The 19,510-nt window shown below is 40.2% G+C and overlaps 1 protein-coding gene across 1 annotated transcript in view; it reads right to left on the reverse strand.

The window, feature by feature from the left end:
* The window catches only part of arhgef28a (Rho guanine nucleotide exchange factor (GEF) 28a), a 479,393-nt gene that overhangs the window by 356,567 nt on the left and 103,316 nt on the right, over positions 1 to 19,510 (reverse strand). The window contains exons 4-5 of the mRNA XM_043707577.1: positions 5,956 to 6,103; positions 2,280 to 2,573 (exon numbers count right to left, since the gene is read on the reverse strand). Coding sequence (XP_043563512.1) covers positions 2,280 to 2,573; positions 5,956 to 6,103 — 442 coding nt within the window. The remainder of the gene's footprint in view (positions 1 to 2,279; positions 2,574 to 5,955; positions 6,104 to 19,510) is intronic.

Raw genomic sequence — 19,510 nt, forward strand, 5'->3', positions numbered from 1 at the left:
CTAGAGAGCATAGGTTTAGGGTGAGAGGGGAAAGATATAAAAGAGACCTAAGGGGCAACTTTTTCAAGCAGAGGGTGGTACGTGTATGGAATGAGTTACCAGAGGAAGTGGTGGAGGCTTGTACAATTGCAATATTTATAAGGCATTTGGATGGGTATATGAATAGGAAGGGTTTGGAAGGATTTGGGCCAATGCTGGCACCACACAAATGCCAGGCAATGGCAACCTTGACTAAGAGAATCTAATGAGAATCTAATAACGCCTCATCTTCCGGCTAGGAACCCTCCAACCACAAGGGATGAACTCGGATTTCACCAGTTTCCTCATTTCCCCTGCCCCCACCCTGTCTCAGTCAAATCCATCAAATTCAGCACCGCCTTCCTAACCTGAGATCTTCTTCCCGACCTCTCCGCCCCCAACCCAGTCTGACCTATCACCCTCACCTTGACCTCTTTCCACCTATCACATTTCCGACGCCCCTCCCCCAAGTCCCTCCTCCCTACCTTTTATCTTAGCCTGCTGGACAAACTTTCCTCATTCCTGAAGAAGGGCTTATGCCCGAAACGTCGATTCTCCTGTTCCCTGGATGCTGCCTGACCTGCTGCGCTTTTCCAGCAACACATCTCCGGCTAAGAGAATCTAATCACAGTCCCTTAATATGCAATGGTGTTACCATTACTCAATCCTCCACTATTCTGGGGGCTACCATTGACCAGAAACTGACCTGGACTCGCCTTATAAATAGTGGCAATAAGAGCAGGTCAAAGACTAGAAATAATTCATTTCCTGACTCCCCAAAGCCTGTTCACCATCAACAAGGTACAGGTCAGAAGTGTGATGGAATACTCGCAACTTGTTTGGATGAGTGCAACTCTAACAGCTACTCAAGATGCTTGACACAATCCAAGATACAGCAGCCCATTTAATTAACGCCACATCCATAAACATCCACCCCTTCCCAGGTAGCAGCAGCATATACTCTCTACAACAACATACACTGCAGAAGTTCGCCAAACATCCTTAGACAGCAACTAGCAGGCCAAGTGCAGCAGATACATCAGAACACCAGCACCGGCATCTGCAAGTTCCCCTCCAATCCACTCCATCCTGACTTGTGTGTATATATATATATATATATATATACATACACACATATACATTCCTTCACCATCACTGAATCAAAATCTTAGAATTCCTTCCTTCAAGGTACTGCAAGTCTATCAACAGCACACAGAAGGCAGCTCACTACAACCTTTTCAAAGACAACAAAGGGTGGAAATAAAAAAAACATGTATCCTGTCCATGCTACACCAGAGTTTGACATGTCAGCTTGCTTATGAACCTATGTACAGGCCAGCAGTAAATCAGGATATTCAGTGACTTGTGAATACATGTTAGATATGGCAAATGTATTGACCTCAGTAACAAAGGTAGCCCTTACATCCTCATGACAGAAGTAGCAACAGACCTATTCATAGCGCACGTGGAAGATTAAACATTGCGATGGATCACTTCTTGAAACTTACCATTCAACAATTTAGAAACCCAAAGGGTCTGTACCACAGTATGTGTGCTAAGAGTGTAAGGATCGTATACTCTATCTTGCCTCAGATCACTTGAAGCATGACATTCTATAGGAAACATGCTCCTCTATAAAAAATTAATAACTGAAAACTAGACATGACATTTATGCCTGAGGATTATCATGCTTGTGAATAGTAAAGTTGTTATAAATGTGTGTTGATATTTTCAATACTACAATAGCCTATTTTCTTACTTTACAAAAGATAATGCAAGCATTGCCACATCAGGTAAAACACCTTGTTGCAGCAAACCCACATCATACCTTTTTTTTTGAGAGCTAATTTGTGTCTTCTCCTGTGAAGGTATACACAAAATGTTTGTTCAACACTGACATTTTCTCACGCCCCAAGGTGTATTTCTCCAAATAACAAGCACATATTTACTTTGGCTACTTGCCCCTCTGTATTTAATTACAAAAGCAGTTAGTCTAACTTTATACGCACACTTATTCATTTTCAATTTCCTTCCTCTTTTGATCAGCTTTTTGGTCACCCTTTGTTGGTTTCAAAAACTCTTGCGATTTCAGGTGTAACACAATTCTTCACAAGACTTTTGTTTTAAAAAAATCTAATGTATTCTATAACTTCCCTCATAAAAGATCTTTCTTCCTAATGCATAACTTGGAAAAGGATTACTGTGCATTCCAAACGTGCAGAGTGGCATTATATAAACTAAAGATTTAACAGTTTAATTACCTTTTCCTGCCCACTTTCCAAGCAGATTCCAAGATGGTGGTAATTCCAAGTGCTCAATGGCAGCTGTCATATTTTCATCTAAAGACTGTGCAGCCTCTCTGGTGAGGCCAAATTGTTCAAGCAGAGTCAGGTGGCTCGTGCAATCCACCATCCCGGCACTTTCAACGAGAACCTGAGTTAGTTTAGATGCTACATCCTCAATGTATTTTATCTTGCTGCACCCAAGGATAGATACTGATTTTGCCTCTGTGAGCATACAGGCAGAAACTGTAACATCTTCTGAAGTATCATGACCTACAACAAAATCCATGAATAAAAATGAACACAAAAATATGACAAAACACAATGCAATATTAAATATAATATAATATTAAATATAAATAACATTACAAATAATATAATATAAATAACTTTATACATGTATTGGCTTTGGCTCATTTACTTCTGAGCCAGAAATTGTGAATTCATTCACAATTCTTTGTAGAGGTTATGTTTTTTCTTACCAGGCTATTTCAGAGGCAAGTTAAGAGTCAATCACGTTGTAGGTTTGGAATCTTAATGAGATCAGACAGGATAAAAATGGTAGCTTTGCTTTCCTAATATGTGACATTACTGAACTAGCTTTGCTTCAATAAAAATTAAAGGTAGCACAGTGGCTCAGTGGTTAGCACTGCTGCCTCACAGCACCAAAGTCCTGGGCTCAATTCCATCCTCGGATGACTGTCAGTGTGGAGTCTGCACATTATCCTTATGTTTGCGTGGGTTTCCTGCCACAGTCCAAAAATGTACAGGTTAGGTGGATTGACCATGCTAAAATATCCAAGGGTGTACAGGCTATGTGGGTTAGCCATGGGATATGTGGGGTTACAGGGATAAAGAAGGATTGGGTCTGGATGGGATACTCTTCAGAGTGTCAGTATGGATTTGATGGGCTGAATGGCATGCTTCTACACTGTAGGGATTCTTTAACAGCATTAGATCCTCTAAGAAAATCAATATTAATTAACCAAATATGTTTTAACTTTAACTCAGTATTTTCATAGCTAAAAATCACACACCAGGTTATAGTCCAACAGGTTTACTTGGAAGCACTAGCTTTCGGAGCACTGCTCCTTCATCAGGTGGTTGTGGAGTATAAGATCGGAAGACACAGAATTTATAGCAAAGGTTTACAGTGTGATCTAACTGAAATTATGTATTAAACAAGACTTGGATTGTTTGTTAAGTCTCTCATCTTTTAGAATGAACATATTGGTTTCAGTTCTTTCATATGTAAATTGCAGAATTGTTTTAAAGTTACATTCTCAAGTGAACTTTAACAATTGATGTTATGTCGGCCCAGATAATACATTTAAGGTTGAGGAGCCCTGTGCGAGACTGTCTACCACGATGTTCAGACTGATTCTAATCTAAAAAATGATTTACAGATTCTTACATGGATCCACGCAGTTTTTGAGCAAAATAAAATGTAATTCTGCAAGTACAAATTCACCCCACAAACATGTGTGTGTGTGTGTGTGTGTGTGGGGGGGGGGGGGGGGTTGTACGTCTGTGTGGTGTGTATGTGTCTATATCTGTGTGTATGTGTGTAGTGCAGTGGGGTCAGCTGTAGTGTGACATGGACCCAAGGTCCCGGTTGAGGCCATCCCCATGGGGACTGAATTTGGCTATCAGCCTCTGCTCGGGCACTTTGCATTGTTGCCTGTCCCGAAGTCCGCCTTGGAGGACAATCACCCAAAGGTCCAAGATCGAATGTCCATGACCGCTGAAATGTTCTCCGACTGGGAGGGAACACTCCTGTCTGTTGATTGTTGTGCAGTGTCCATTCATCCATTGCTGTAACCTTTGCTCGGTCTTGCCAATGTACCATGCCTCAGGTCATCCTTGCCTGCAGCGTATGAGGTAGACAACGTTGGCTGAGTCACATGAGTACCTGCCACATACACGGTGGGAGGTGCCCCATGCGTAATGGTGGTATCTGTGTTGACAATCTGACAGGTCTTACAGCGTCTACCATGACAAGGTTGTATGGTGTTGTTCTGAAAGCCGGATAGTTTGCTACGAACAATGATCTGTTTGAAATTTGGTGATTGTTTAAAGGCAAGGAGTGGAGGGGTGGGCAAGGTCTTGCCGAGGTGCTCATCCTCATCGATAATGCTCTGCAGGCTGCGAAGAACATGGCGTAGGTTTTCAGCTCCTGGGAAGAACTGGACAACAAAGGGTACCCTATTGGTTGCAGTTCGTGTCTGTCTCCTGAGGAGGTCATTACGGTTTCTCACTGTGGCACTTTGGAACTGGCAGTTGATAAGTTGAGCATCATACTCCATTCTTATAAGGGTATCCTTGAGTACTTCAGGTGCCTCCCCCACTCACACATCCACATGCACACACACACACACACGTTTGTGGGGTGAATTTGTACTTGCAGAATTACATTTCATTTTGCTCAAAAACTACATGAATTCATGTAAGATTCTGTAAATCCCTTTTTTAGATTAGAATCAGTCTGAACATCGTGGCAGACAGTCTCACACAGGGCACCTCACACCTTAAATGTATTATCTGGGCCAACATGACACCAATTGTTAAAGTTCACTTGAGAATGTAACTTTAAAACAAGTCTGCAATTTACATATGAAAGAACTGAAACCAATATGTTCATTCTAAAAGATAAGAGACTTAACAAACAATCCAGGTCTTGCTTAATACATAATTTCAGTTACATCACACTGTAAACCTTTGCTATAAATTCTGTGTCTTCCGATCTTATACTCCACAACCACCTGATGAAGGAGCAGTGCTCCGAAAGTTAGTGCTTCCAAATAAACCTGTTGGACTATAACCTGATGTTGTATGATTTTTAACTTTGTACACCCCAGTCCAACACTGGCATCTCCAATTGATGACTAGTATTTTCATGGTTACCATACCAAGCTTTATATTCCAGATTTAATTAATCATTTAAATTCAAATTCCAAGTTATGGTGGAATGGTAGAACTTAATCCCACAATAGTTCAGACTTTTGGATTACGAGCTCAATGACATAACCACAATGCCTTTAGACAATCTAAATCTTGATTTTAAATATTTCATCCTTGTATTCAAATCCTTCCATGGCTGGTGCCACCCTTTGTCTGCAATCCTCCAGCCACACACCCTTCAAGATATCTGCTGGCTTTCTAAAATCTCTGATTTAATCATTCCTGCAATAGTGCCCATGTCTTCAGTTGGCTAGGTCCTAAACTCTGGAGTTCCCTCCCTATGTCTCTCCACCTCAGTTTTTTCCTTTAAGACACTGATTAAAACCTACTTCTTTAACAGGATGTTGGGTCATTTGATCTAAATATCGTCTTATCTGACTTGCGGTCAGATGTTATTTTATCTTGTGACGTACCTGGGAACATTCTGACATGTTAAAGGTTCTGTATAAGTTGTTATTTTCCTACAAATGTAACTACATTTCTCTGATAGACTAAATTCTCACTCATATTACTTCCTACGCGAAAGTCATGTAGAGTTTGATAAAAGAGAACCTGAAGGTATCAGTTTCAGAATACAAAGGAACACAATTTATTTTCACTACCTATATGTGCATCCAAATCAAATATATTTTTTAAAAGTATTAGTGTGTATTTTTCACCACATTGAATAAAGTATCCAACTCTGCATGCTTACCTGGAACAACTGACTGCAGTATTTTAGCATTAAGTCTCTGTGCCACAGTTACATGATTCTGGCGTGAACCCTCATATACAAAGTACCATTCGGCGCCCTCAGATACGGGACAGGTTGCTTCAAACACTGCTACCAAAGATTGTTGACCCTATAAAAAAGAAAACAGTTCATACATTGTGGGCAGCTAATTTAGAATATTTAAAAGGATTAAGTCTTAGACACACATCACTTAATTTATACTGGCTGCAAAACCTTACACAATGAATCAATTTAGTGCTGAAGTAAAATGCTAGTGATGTTGTTCTTTCATAAAAAATAATGGAAAATATCGAATAGGTCTGAGATCATTATTGGAACTATGAGGAGTGAAAGAGCATATCTCAAACAGAGAGGTCATGAACTCACCTTTTACAGTGAGGGAGATTTAACCAAAATGAAACTAGACAGTAAGCTGCTGAGTCAAATCACCAAAGTGAAAAAAGGAAGGAAAGTTGGAACGAAAAGGAAGAGGTAATTTCAGGTGTCCAGTTAACACCATGCAAGTGGGAAAGAAACAGAATTTCATAAAATCCTTTTCTCTCTAAAGATAAAATAGACAATTTGTGTCAGCAGTCTTAAAGTTAATCTAGCAACTGAACCAGAGACACAGAATATCAGACAAGGTTCTCAATCCTGCATGCACCAGTGAATTCTGCTAAAAACTAGATATCCAGCAATAATAAGTTAGATACGACTGTGTTTAACAAATCTTTACCTCTTCCTTTGACAGCACAAGGAAAAAAAGGAAAATAATTTGCATGTATATAGCATCTGTAGGATCATATGAAATTTGCAATCTCCCGCCCCCTCTGTGTAGATAATACAAATTAACTGGACATCAAAGAAGGTGATAGGCTACAAAAGATTTGGGATATCATTCTTGAAATATGTTCTCTTCAATTTTGGGCACAGATCAAACTCAACGAAGAAAACAGAAGCGTAAACATAGCAAATCAGAAAATTGAGACTTTATACTTCAGGTAAAAGAAAGTAGTTGATTTTCCTGCTCCTTGGATGCTGCCTGACCTGCTGTGCAACACACTCCATCAACACACTCTCAACTCTAAACTCCAGCATCTGCAGACCTCACTGAATCCTAAAAGAAAGTAGTGTGTACCATGAATGGAGTTTTCTCATTTTCAGTTAGTGTCCTGTCAAGTGAAAATCACCTTGTCTGCCATGGTCTGGACTGAGTGTGCTCACATAATCTTCCACTCTTCACCTCCTTAATTATGCAACCAGGTTCTTCAGCTCTCCTCCCTTGGAATTGCACCATAATGCTTGCCAATACCAAAATCCTCCAGGGATCATGCTGCTTGCACCATACTTAAAGCCCAGATGACACCACTTCAGATTCTGCAAACCAATAATTGACCCTGACATGGAGTCCTGCACTGTTATCCTTGAGGAAACTGCCCAAAAAGGTGAGTCAGCTTTCAAATATACATACAGGGACTTGAAGGTGGTGAGTGGGAAGGTGAATCACATCACCACACATAATCGGCCTGGACACAGGTAGTGGAGCAGGTCAGTGAGTTAAATGGAATGCCCATCAAACCTGAAAGAAGGACAATGGTCATTTCTGCTCTACACTGCAATTTTCTCTCTACTACCTCTCACTCATAGAGTCAGCACTCACTCTAACTGTGATGTTGCACATGCCTCTCATCGAGATATATGGATTACAGTCTCATTATTGCATGCATCATGTTAACTCAATGCTTCTTACCTACCTCATCCTTCTAAACTACAATATTTTCCTGTCCTCTATGCCTCTTACTTACTCACTAGGGGCACAATGCCATCTCTCCGCTCCCCATCATCTCCAATCCATCCCTTTGTTTCACTGCATCAAAAATTGGTCCACAATGCCAAGTAGGCTAAAACCAACAGGATGTGGTTGGGTGGTGACAGAAAGCCAGCTCTTAACTCCTTTTAGCCAGAGAAAAGTACGTGAGATTGGGAAACCTCAAGAATAAAGAAACTTTGTGTTGCTGTCCCTGTACCCCTAATGATCTTTCAGCCTTCCCCTCCTCCCCATTTGTGCTGAGTCCCTAGATATAACTATTAACTCCCCAGAGTCCATGGTTTCCCAAACTGCTATCCCCTTGTTATCCGTAAATATTATCCATAGAGAGACCAGAGTGACTCCAATCTGCTCCCTTCAGGAAATTCCAGTTCCCCTTTTATTGTTTTTCAGATCCCACCTTTCTATCTAGTATGTGATCATTGTCTCAGCCATACAGTGCAATGAACTCCATTCCCAGACATTAGCTTCTCAGTTTCCCCAGGACGATCTGGACTGCCAACAATAAGCCCTGATCATTATTAAGCAAACCCCAGGATTAATGATGGCCCACCTGACCAGAGTGACTTCACAGGACAGACCTGACTGAGCACAATCTAGCCCCCAGACTGTTATTTCTACAGTACCTATAATCCCCAGATTCGTTTCATTTATCTGCAGTATTGCATGTGTCCATTGCCCTACACACCAACTGCAAGGACCAGATCCCTAGTTTCTGGTTGGATCAAGCATCTGACTGGCATGGCCAACGTACTGGACAGGAATCCAATGGACTCACTGACTGACTGTAATGGAACCTTCGAATGACCAAAGTTCTTCCTGGTACCATTAAGGTCTGCTCCTGTTTGACTTTGACACATGGCCACTTGCTTGAAGATATACAGTGTGTTTGCTGCATAAATGACTGCCACATACTGCAAGTGTGACTCTGTTGCAATCAATACCATACCATGACATCTCCACCTCCTCAACAACTCAGTGCTCCCCATTGTCTGCCTCTCTGTCTGCGCGAAAAATTAATGCAAGATCCAGAGAATAGCAGCTTCCAAGTGAGTGCAGAGTGAGCAACAGAAAAGCAAGCAACAGCCATAAGGTGCATTCATGTACCCAAACAACCTGACAGAAGCATGCAAGTCATACTGTCCCTGAGCTCCAAATACAAGTGCTGAAGGACTGAAGTAATGTGAAAGTTGATAGTCATGATGATGTGGTAAAGCTGGTGGTTTGCCGATGCCAACTTGCATAGATGAAGGGTTGAGGAAAATGTTAAAGGATGAAGCATGGAGGGACATTGTGCTGAAGACATAATTGGATGATGACCGGTACAAGTAATTGGCAGGTTGAAGTTGCTGTGTACCCACGCTGACATTCACATTGGGAATCTGCACCAACTAATTTCTTAAGGAACAGAATTGGAAATGGTGTGAAAATGAGGGATCATCTGTTAATAATGAGATGTAAATTCAAAGAAATAATGAGATGTAAATTCAAAGAATAGGAGCATAGAACTTAGAAGCAGTCTTATCTTCAATAAAATCATGGCTGAACCATTTGTAGACTCAACTTCTGCTTGCTCCCCAGAATCCTTGAAACCCTTGATTGTTAAAATCTAATTCAGCCATCAATAAACTTTATGATGTAGCCTCCACTGCTCTCCAGGCATAGACCTACAACCCTCTAAGAGAAAACAAATTCTCCTCATTACCATCTTAAAAGGGAAATTTCTTATTCTTCAACTCCATCCTCTATTTCTAGTCTCCTCCTGAGAGGAATGATTTGTCCAGCATCCACCTTATCAAGTCCTCTCGGGCCCTTAAATATTTCAAGAAGATCAGCACACATCCTTCTAAACGCCAATGTGCATGGGCCCAAAATGTTCAAACTTTCCTTGTAAATAAGCCCTTCAACACTGGAACAAGTTGAGACCACAACTATACACAGTACTTCAGACATGATCTCCTCAATGTCCTGGACAGGTGCAGGAAAGTTCTCCAACCTTTAGATTCTGTTGTCATTGGAATAAATGCCAACATGCCATTTACCCTCTCAATCACTTGCTATAGCTTTGTGATACACATATAGAGACATCCAGAACCGCCTCTTTTCTAATTTGCTCTGGGATATGGGATAAACCAAAATTTATTGCCCATTCTCAATTGCTCTGGAAAAGTCAGTGGTGAGCTGCCTTCTTGAACTGCTGCAGTCCTTGGGGTGTATAGACACACATATAATTGTTAGCAGGGAAGTTCTAGTATTCTGACCCAGTAACAGTGAAGGAGTAGTTAATGTACTTCCAAGTCAAGATATTGTGGGGTTTGGAGGGAGGTGGAAGGGTGTGATGTTGATCCCATGCATCTGCTGTCATTGTCCACCTAGACGTCACAGATTTGGAAATGCTTTCAGAGGAGCCTTGTTGAATTATTACAGTGCATCTCGTAGATTGTACACAGTGCTCCCACTGTGCACTGGCAGTATAGGAAGTGAATGTTGAAGGTAGTGGATCGATCAAGCTAGCTGTTTTACCTTGGACTGTTTCAAGCTTCTTGGGTGCTGTAGGAGTTATAGTTATCCAGGCAAGTGGAGAGTACTCATCATACCCCTGACTTGTGCCTTGTAGATAATGGACAGCATTTAAGGAGATAGCAGATGATTTACTGGCTGCTGCATTCCCACCCTCTGAACTGCTCTTGAAACCACAATATTTACACATCTGATCCATTTCAGTTTCTGGTGAATGATAACCCTGAGGATATTGATAGTAGGGGATTTACTCTGAAGGTCAGGTGGAAATAGTTAGATATTTTCTGGTCATTGCCTGATACTTATGTGGCATAAATGTTACTTTCCACTTATACATTCAAGCTTAAACAATGTCCAGGTCTTTTGCATATGGACACAGACTGCTTCAGTGTCTGCAATGCTATTAATGGTACGATCATCAGCAAACATCTACACTTGATTTTATGATGCAGAGAAGGTCATTGATAAAGCAGTTGAAGACTGATGAGACTAAGGCATTATGCTAAGTCATGCCATCAGCGATGTCCTAAAGCTTAGATGATTGATCTCTAACTACCTTCATTTGTGCCAGGTATGACTTCAACCAGAAGAGACCATTCCTCTGATTTCCATGATTCCGGTTTTGCTAGGGCTCCTTGATGTCATACTCAGTTGAATGGTGCCTTGATATCAAAAACATTCTCACCTTATCTCGACAGCTCTTCTGTACGTGTTTGGACCAAATTTTTGATGAGGTGGAGAGTAGTCTGACACTAAGGATCAGATATGTCTGTTGCATTGAGTTCTGCAAACTCTCTTCAGTTAAAAAGTATACTTTTTATAACCTTATTGCTAAATTAGACATGTTCACATTTTATATTCCATCTGTAAATTATTTTTGTCTCCCTTAGTCTACTTACAAAGGAATATAGACAGGTTATGTCCTCTTGACAACTTACTATATTTATTTTGGCATCATCAGCAAAGCAAGCTGCCATACAATCTGTGCCTTATGTTATTAATTGAGAGTAATTAAGATGAAGGACTGATATTATCTAAGGTCATTTCAGCAATAGTTTTAAATCCAAATGAACACTCACCAAGGAAGGAATAAATGACTGGGTCTGTATTCTATGGGGCTTAGAAGAAGAATGAGAGACGATTTCATTGAAACAATCATAATTCTGACAGGCCATTGACAGATAAATGCAAGAAGGATATTTCCCCTGACTGGGAAATCTAGACTGATAATAAGGGTAGACCAATTAGGACTGTGACAATGAGGCATTTCATCATTCAGAAGGTAGTGAATCTCTGGAATTTCCTGTCCCAGAGTGCTGTGAAAGCTTAGCAATGTTCAATTTTGAGATCGATAGACTTCTAAATATTAAAAAAAAATTTCAAGAGATATGAGGACAGTGCAGGTAAATGGTTTTGAAGAAGTAGAAGATTGGCCATTATCTCATTGAATGACAGAGCAGGTTAGAAGGGCTCAATAGCCTCGACCTGCTACTATTTATTATGTTCATTTGTTTGTACGGTTACGAAAGCAAATACTGTCACTTACTGTGGATTGACATTATTGTCTTTAGTGTTGCAGCTTTGAATCTGCTGACTCCTGTTTTTAAGATGGTTAACAGATGGTGCAATATGAAAATAAGTGGAAATGGAAAACAGCTACGACTTTACTGTTGACGGTAATTGTTCATTGGGCACTTTTCAAGTATAGACAAAACTGTCAACTATAAATACTTTCAGACAGAGCAGATTCAATAATCTTGTCCAAAAATTTACTGAAGACCATGAGCCATTTATTGTCATTATTATGCTTTGAAGAATACCTAGTCTGCCAAAAATTGAACTGTTAATTTGATGTGCCTCATAAAGAGTCAAGGCTGGCTTAGATCTATGCCATTCACTTAGCATTATTTAAATATGTCAAAAAATTAACAAACAATGATTTTAAAATAAACACGGGAAGCCATGTAGGATAAAAGCCACCCACAAACAATAACAGTGCAGTAACGTTACTAAGGCAGGAAACTTCACAGACATCTGATTTCCTGGAAATATTTCAAGTGGTTTCAACGTTTCTATGGTAATTAATGATTAGTGCCAGACTGGCCTGGTGTGGACTGTCAAAAGGAACTAAAAGCGCATAAAAACACTTCCAAATATTTAACATATTCACTCGCTACTGGAAATGCAATGTACTTATCGTTCTTCTTCCAGTTCGTTAGTTACCCTTCAAACCATTAAATATACAGTTTTCTATGCTTCTGCCTCTGAAAATCATTGCTTAAAATGATTGTGTTGCAAGTTTTAAAATATTTTGCAGCCTCACTCTAAATTCAGTAAAATCATTTCATCTTACAAATGGAGTTGATTACAAGCACGTTTCTATTGGTTTGGAGCTGGTTTACCATTAAGAGAGTATAAAATAACAAAAATAATCACAGCTACACAAGTGTCATGTTCTGTGCATTACAGAAATAGAGAGCAATAGAGAACCACTACAGTCCATTTGGCATCAGCACATCCAGAATGATGTTAGCAAGGGATTTTCAGGATTTTGACATATCAACAGTGAAGGAACAGCAATATAGTTCCAAGTCAAAACTGTGTGTAGCTTGGAGGGGAAATTGCAGGTATGTTTATTTCCCTCTTGTTTATTCCTTCAACACCTGTAGCCTATCCCAAGAACCAGTCTATGAGCAATGCCCTTTAGGACTTGGTTAGTAATGGGTTTGCCATGTCACTCTTGATGATGGACATTGAAATCACTTGCCAGAATATATTCTAACGACCTTGCAGCCCTCAATGTTTCCTCCAAGTGCTGTTCAATATGGAAGAGCAGCTGATGGAAGTGGGAGGTATATGCTGATCAGAAGGAAGATTCCTTGCCCATGTTTGATCTAATGCCATGAGAATCCCAGTTAGGCTCCTCCCTCCCACCTGTATATCACTGTGCCACACTTCTGCTGGGAAAGGACAGACCCAATGACAGTAATTGTATTATCTGAGATATTTCAAGAAAGATATGATTCCACGAGTAGAGGTCATTGTTTGACTAGTCTGTGAGATAACTCTCCCACTTCTGGCACCAGACCTTAATGAGGAAGACATTGCAGGGCTGAGTTTGTTATGGACCAGGCCAGAACCCCTCAACCATTTCAAGAAAGTAGCCCAGACCCTAACTTTGCAAGTTATTTTAAGCAGATGTAACACAGATATTCCAGGAGGGATGCAGTTGGTCAAATCGCTTAGTTTTCAACAAAACAGAATTTATTTACAAGATTATCGACAGAAGAGAACAGAATACTTATCTTATCCGAAAACTCAACAGATTATCCCAACTTAATGATGCTGTTCCAATACTTGCAACAATCCCCATAAACAGTCCTTGGCACAAAAGGTAAAATCAAACACAAGTTCTTACAGGAGAGAAATCAGAGCGAGATCAGCATCAACCTGCTTCTTTGGGCCCAGCAGCTTCCAAACATACTGCTTGCTAACCACAGCAAACCAGAGAAAAGCTGAGCTGGGGGAACTGGACACTCCCCTATCATTGCACATTATTTTTAAACTTGAAAGCTTTTCACCTGAGGCGATATCTGTTACTATGATCAAATTGAGCCTAAAACCCTTCAACTTAGACTTTTTGGAAACTGAAGGGCTTTTGCCCGAAACGTCGATTTCAAAGCTCCTTGGATGCTGCCTGAACTGCTGTGCTCTTCCAGCACCACTAATCCAGAATCTGGTTTCCAGCATCCGCAGTCATTGTTTTTACCTTTTTGGAGACTGTGTCTTTTACCAACCTCTTTAAAAAAAAACTAAAGATAACAAACTTTGTTAAAGGAGCAACATCATCACACCGCCCCCTTAAAAAAAAAATCAACCATCAATATCCAAAGATGGCTTTATTTTAAAACCCCTTAATCCTAAAATTGTTAGTACTCTACACAACACATATATATTACATTGTCAATAATCATGCAAACATGCAGTAATACATTTTGCTTCAGTCTGTTTTAATCCTGTCACCAAACACCTCCGTTTCTCAATCAAATCTCGACAATACATTGGCAATCACATTTCTCATCCTGCCACATGAACAATTTTCAAATTGAATGGCTATAACAACAAGCTCCAGTTAAACAGTGCGGTATTTTTGTCCTTAAATTTCTCCATAAACTTCAATTAGTTATGATCAGTGTATATGATTGTCTCAGATACATTACTGGTAACATAAACATTGAAATGTTGTAAAGCCCACACCAAGCTCAAAGTATCCTCAACTGTTGAATACTTATGCTGATGAATGTTTAATTTCCTGGAGAAATACCCCATAGGTCTTTCTATCTTCTCGTCATCTTCCTGCAAGAGCACAGCACCGACACCCACATCACTTGCATCAATACCCATCTTTGCACAATGAGGTGTGGCTAATACTGGGGCAGTTGTTAACACAGCTTTCAGGCTGTCAAACACCTTTTGACAGTCCGCTGTCCACTGAAACTTCTTGCTTTTCTTTAGCAATTCAGTGAGTGGAGCAGCAACACTGCTAAATTTGCAACACTGGTACAAATTTTCAATAAAATTCACTCAATCCCAGGAACCGTAATACTGCTTTTTTTTGATGGTGTGAGAAGCTCCCCAATTACCTTTGCCTTTGCATCCCGAGGGGCCATTTGTCCATGTCCAATAACATGACCCTGGAAGGTGACTTGGGCTTTGGCAAATTCACTTTCAGCCAGGTCTATCACCAAGCCTGTCTTCCAAAGTCAATCGCACAAGTCAGATAAATGTTGTAAATGTTTCTTCAATGTGTGACTAAAAATTACCAGGTCATCTATGTATATGACACAGTCAAGTAAGTCAACAATGACCTTATTGGTTAGTGTCTGAAATGTGACTGGCACAATTTTCTTACCAAATGGCATCACTTTAAACTGATACAGTCCATTCAGCGTTACAAAAGCCAAAATTGTCTTTGCTTTTTCTGACAAAGGTACCAGCCAGTAGCATCTGAGCAAGTCCAACTTAGAAATATAAGTTGCTTGTCCAACCTGCTCAACACAGTTTTCCAAACGCGGAATCGGATATGAATCAGTCTTTGTAACTGCATTGACTTTACGATAGTCCACACATAACCATTGGGTACGATCTGGTTTTGGCACCTTTACTATGAGTGAGCACTAGTCACTGTAAGTCACTTCGATTATGCCATCTTAGAGCATGCACTCTATCTCCTTCTGAATCTGTGCCAACTTTAAAGGGTTATGTATATCCAGATGTTGCTTAATCTCCTATATCTACATTATGCATAATTTTGTTAGTACTTGCCAGCTTATTTCCAGATATCTCCTCTTACGATATTAATAACTCTTTCGGGTCATTTTGATTTTCCTCTGGAAGGTAACTCAACAATGTATCCCAATTTTTGACAAATTCCTCATTGACCAATTTAATTTGCGGAATGCCCAATTCAGAATCCTCTGATCTTGGTTATTCCTTGTTCTGTAATCAATAACACAGTCTTCTTTGGCTTTCCTTTCCTGTCAAGATACCTTTTGAACATATTCACATGACACAGTCTGTGAGATTTTTTTCTGTCTGGAGTCCTTATCAAATAGTTCACCTCACTCAATTTCCTTTTGACTTGATAACGTCCACTAAACCTTGCTTTTGAAGGTTCACCTATCACTGCAAATAACACTAACACCTTACCTCCAATAGCAAAATTGCGAGTCTTTGATTTCTTATCTGCCTCCTGTTTCATTGTATGCTGTGATACTTTTAAATGTATCTAGCCAACTCCCCCGCTCTGTTCAATCGTTCCTGAATATTTGACTCACAGTCCAAATATGTAGTCTCTGAATTCTGACTTACCAATTTCTCCTTAATCAATTTTAACGATCCTCTCACTTCATGCCCAAAAACTAATTCAAATGGACTGAATTTGATTGATTCATTTGGTGAATCTCTGATCGCAAAAAGACAAAGGAATTTCCTTATCCCAATCAACTGGACAGTCTTGACTATAAGCCATCTTAATGTCTGATGCCACCTTTCTAGCACTCCCTGAAACTCTGAACGGTATGCAGAAGATTCAAACTGTTTTACTCCTAAGCTATCTATAACTTCCTTGAATAATTTTGATGTGAATTTTGACCCTTGATTTGATTGTATCTCAGTCGGTAGCCCGTATCTGGTGAAAAATTTGAGTAATTCCTCTACAATCCTTTGAGCTGTGATACTGCATAATGGAATGGCCTCGAGAAATATAGTGGACACATCCATTATTGTTAACAAATACTGATTCCCACTTTTTGTTTTAGGTAGGGATCCTATGCAATCAATTAAACTTGCAAAAGGTTCCACAAATGCAGGAATAGATATTAAGGTTTTATTACTGTCTGTGGTTTTCCAATTACCTGACATACATGTCATATTTGTCAAAATTCAACTACATCCTTGTGCAGTCCATGCCAATAAAAATGGTTTGTATTTTAGCTTGAGTTTTTCTCACTACTAAATAGCACCCTAGCGGGACCTCATGCGCCATTCACAACACCTCCGTTCTATAACCCACTGACAATACAACTTGATGAATTTCTGCCCATTTCTCATCTGTCTAAATATGTGACGGTCTCCATTTCCTCATTAACACGGCATTTTTAAGATAATAACATTCGGGGATACATTCCGATTCTTTCTCGGTGTATGCCTTTTGATAAAACTGCTTTAAATTTTCATTTTTGTGCTGTAACACAGTTAATTTATCTGAGCTGAAGATGTCTGCTGTGTCATCTATCTGCTCCTGGCTTGTCTCAACCATCTGATCAAACATGGTATCTGCTAATTCTACTTCAATTTCCTTATCTGTACTCTTTGATCTCTCCTGTTTCAACTGGTGACTTTGTGATCTCGTTAGCACACAGACAGGCAAAATCTCAGGATATGTGTCCAGCAATAGTATTGTGGCTTTTCAACCACAGCAGGCAGCACTCCAACTGGTGAATCAGCTATATCATTATCAAGGACAAATTATATTCCTGGTGCTGAGGGTTTGTCCAGTACTCCTACTACGACTTCTCCATTCTTCATTGGACACTCTAGCCTGACTTTATATAATTGAGTGCTTCTTGTCTCACCGTGAATTCCCATTACTCGTACCTTTGCTGGCTACAGTCCTTCAGAGGTACTCATCTCCTCATCTTTCAACATCACAGATTGAGAGTATCCTGTATCTCTTAATATTGTAACCTCTTTACTTGCTGCTCCTGGCTTATGCAAGTATATACTTCGCAGGTATATGATTTAAGAAGATCTGGCACTTTCTCCTTAATCAACTTCCAACCAGCTTGTACATTCTGGTGCAGCTTTCTAGCCTCCACTGTGCTTTCCATTACCACTCCAACAAAGTTTACTGGCTTATCCGGTTTTCCTACATCTGGTTTCCCAGTGCTTTTCCTAACTCACCAACACTGTGATTTCATATGGCCTACTTTATTGCAGTGAAAACACCAGAGCTTATTAACTTCTCTGTCCCCTTCAAGGGTTTTTTTTGAACCCTGTGGTAAATTATCCTTATGATCTTCACGAGAATCTGGGTAATCCAAGATTGAGGACAGGAAAAATTTCTGGCTGTAACAGCTGGTCCTTTTTTTTGAGGTATTTTAGGTGCTGGAAGTGATTTCCTCGAATTCCAGGAACAGCAATTACTGTTTTATAATGCTGTTGCATTGTTTTGGAACTTTGGAAAAAAAAGTCAAAACAACAGCAGTATTAAAAGGGAGAAGAGCAGACAAAGGAAGCACATGGTGAGATCGTTGAAGGAGAGAAAGAGAGAGAGAGAGAGAGAGAAAGAAAGAGAGAGAGAACCTACACAGTTACTGCCTTTGCTGTTTGAATTCATGTATCGCTGGACATCGGAGTGCATCTGGGAAAATTAACAAACAGTGAAATTCACAAGTAATCTTGGAGGAACTGTTGGGTGAAGTTCACAGCACAGAATCAAATAAGTTAATCATTGTTTTTAAGTGTGGCCTACAGAGAATCTGCAGTAGGGAGTAGAGTGGGTTGTTTCTTGATTATATGTTTTTGGAGATATGTCTCTTGAATAAATTTAAAATATAAGCCATAACTATTAATTTATCCTGGGGCATTGTTTGTAGAGGAATAAGTCGGTGTTATTTTCTGGGTCTGTAGAATGTGAAGCAGCAAAAATGACCTTTAATAGAGTGATATGTACTTCTTGTCAGATGTGGGAGTTTAAAGAGAGTTTCGGGGTTACTGCGGATTATAACTGCCATAAATGCTGTTGGCTACGAATCTTATCAGCTTGAATGGATCGGTTGGAGAGACAGTTAGAAGCAATGAGGAATTTGCAACAGCAACAGTATGTGATGGATGGCAGTTATCAGAAGGGGGGGGGAAAGTCTCAGATACAGTCACATAGATGGGTTAACTCCAGAAAAGGTAAGAGAGGTAGGCAGCTAGTGCAGGAGTCTTTTGTGGATATACCCATTTCAAACAGGTATGCTGTTTTGGAAAATGTAGGGGGAATGGATTCTCAGGGGAACATAGCACGAACAGTCAACTTTGTGGTATTGAGACTGGCTCTAATGCAACGAGGGGTAGATCGGCTTCCAAGGGATCAATTGTGTCAGAGGATTCTCTAGTCCAAGGTATAGACAGGCGTTTCTGTGGCCAGCAGAGAAAAAGCAGAATGGTGTGTTGCTTCCCTGGTGCCAGGATCAAGGATGTCTCAGAGAGGGTGCAGAATGTTCTCACGAGGGAGAGGGGCCAGCAAGAGGTCATTGTCCACATTGCAACCAACTTCATAGGAAGGGAAAAGGTTGAGATTCTGAAGGAAGATTACAGAGAGTTAGGCAGAAATTTAAAATGGAGGTCTCCGAGAGTAGTAATATCTGGATTACTCTCAGTGCTACAAGCTAGTGAGGACAGGAATAGGAGGATAGAGCAAATAAATGCATGGCTAAGGAGCTGGTGTATGGGAGAAGGATTCACATTTTTGGATCACTGGAATCTCTTTTGGGGTAGAGGTGACCTGTATAAGAAGGACGGATTGCACCTAAATTGGAAGGGAACTAATGTACTGGCAGGGAAATTTGCTGGAGCTGTTCGGGAGGATTTAAACTAGTAAGATGGGGGGGTGGGACCCAGGGAGATAGTGAGGAAAGA

The sequence above is a fragment of the Chiloscyllium plagiosum genome, chromosome 2, assembly GCF_004010195.1.
Source record: "Chiloscyllium plagiosum isolate BGI_BamShark_2017 chromosome 2, ASM401019v2, whole genome shotgun sequence".
Taxonomy (NCBI): Eukaryota; Metazoa; Chordata; class Chondrichthyes; order Orectolobiformes; family Hemiscylliidae; genus Chiloscyllium; species Chiloscyllium plagiosum.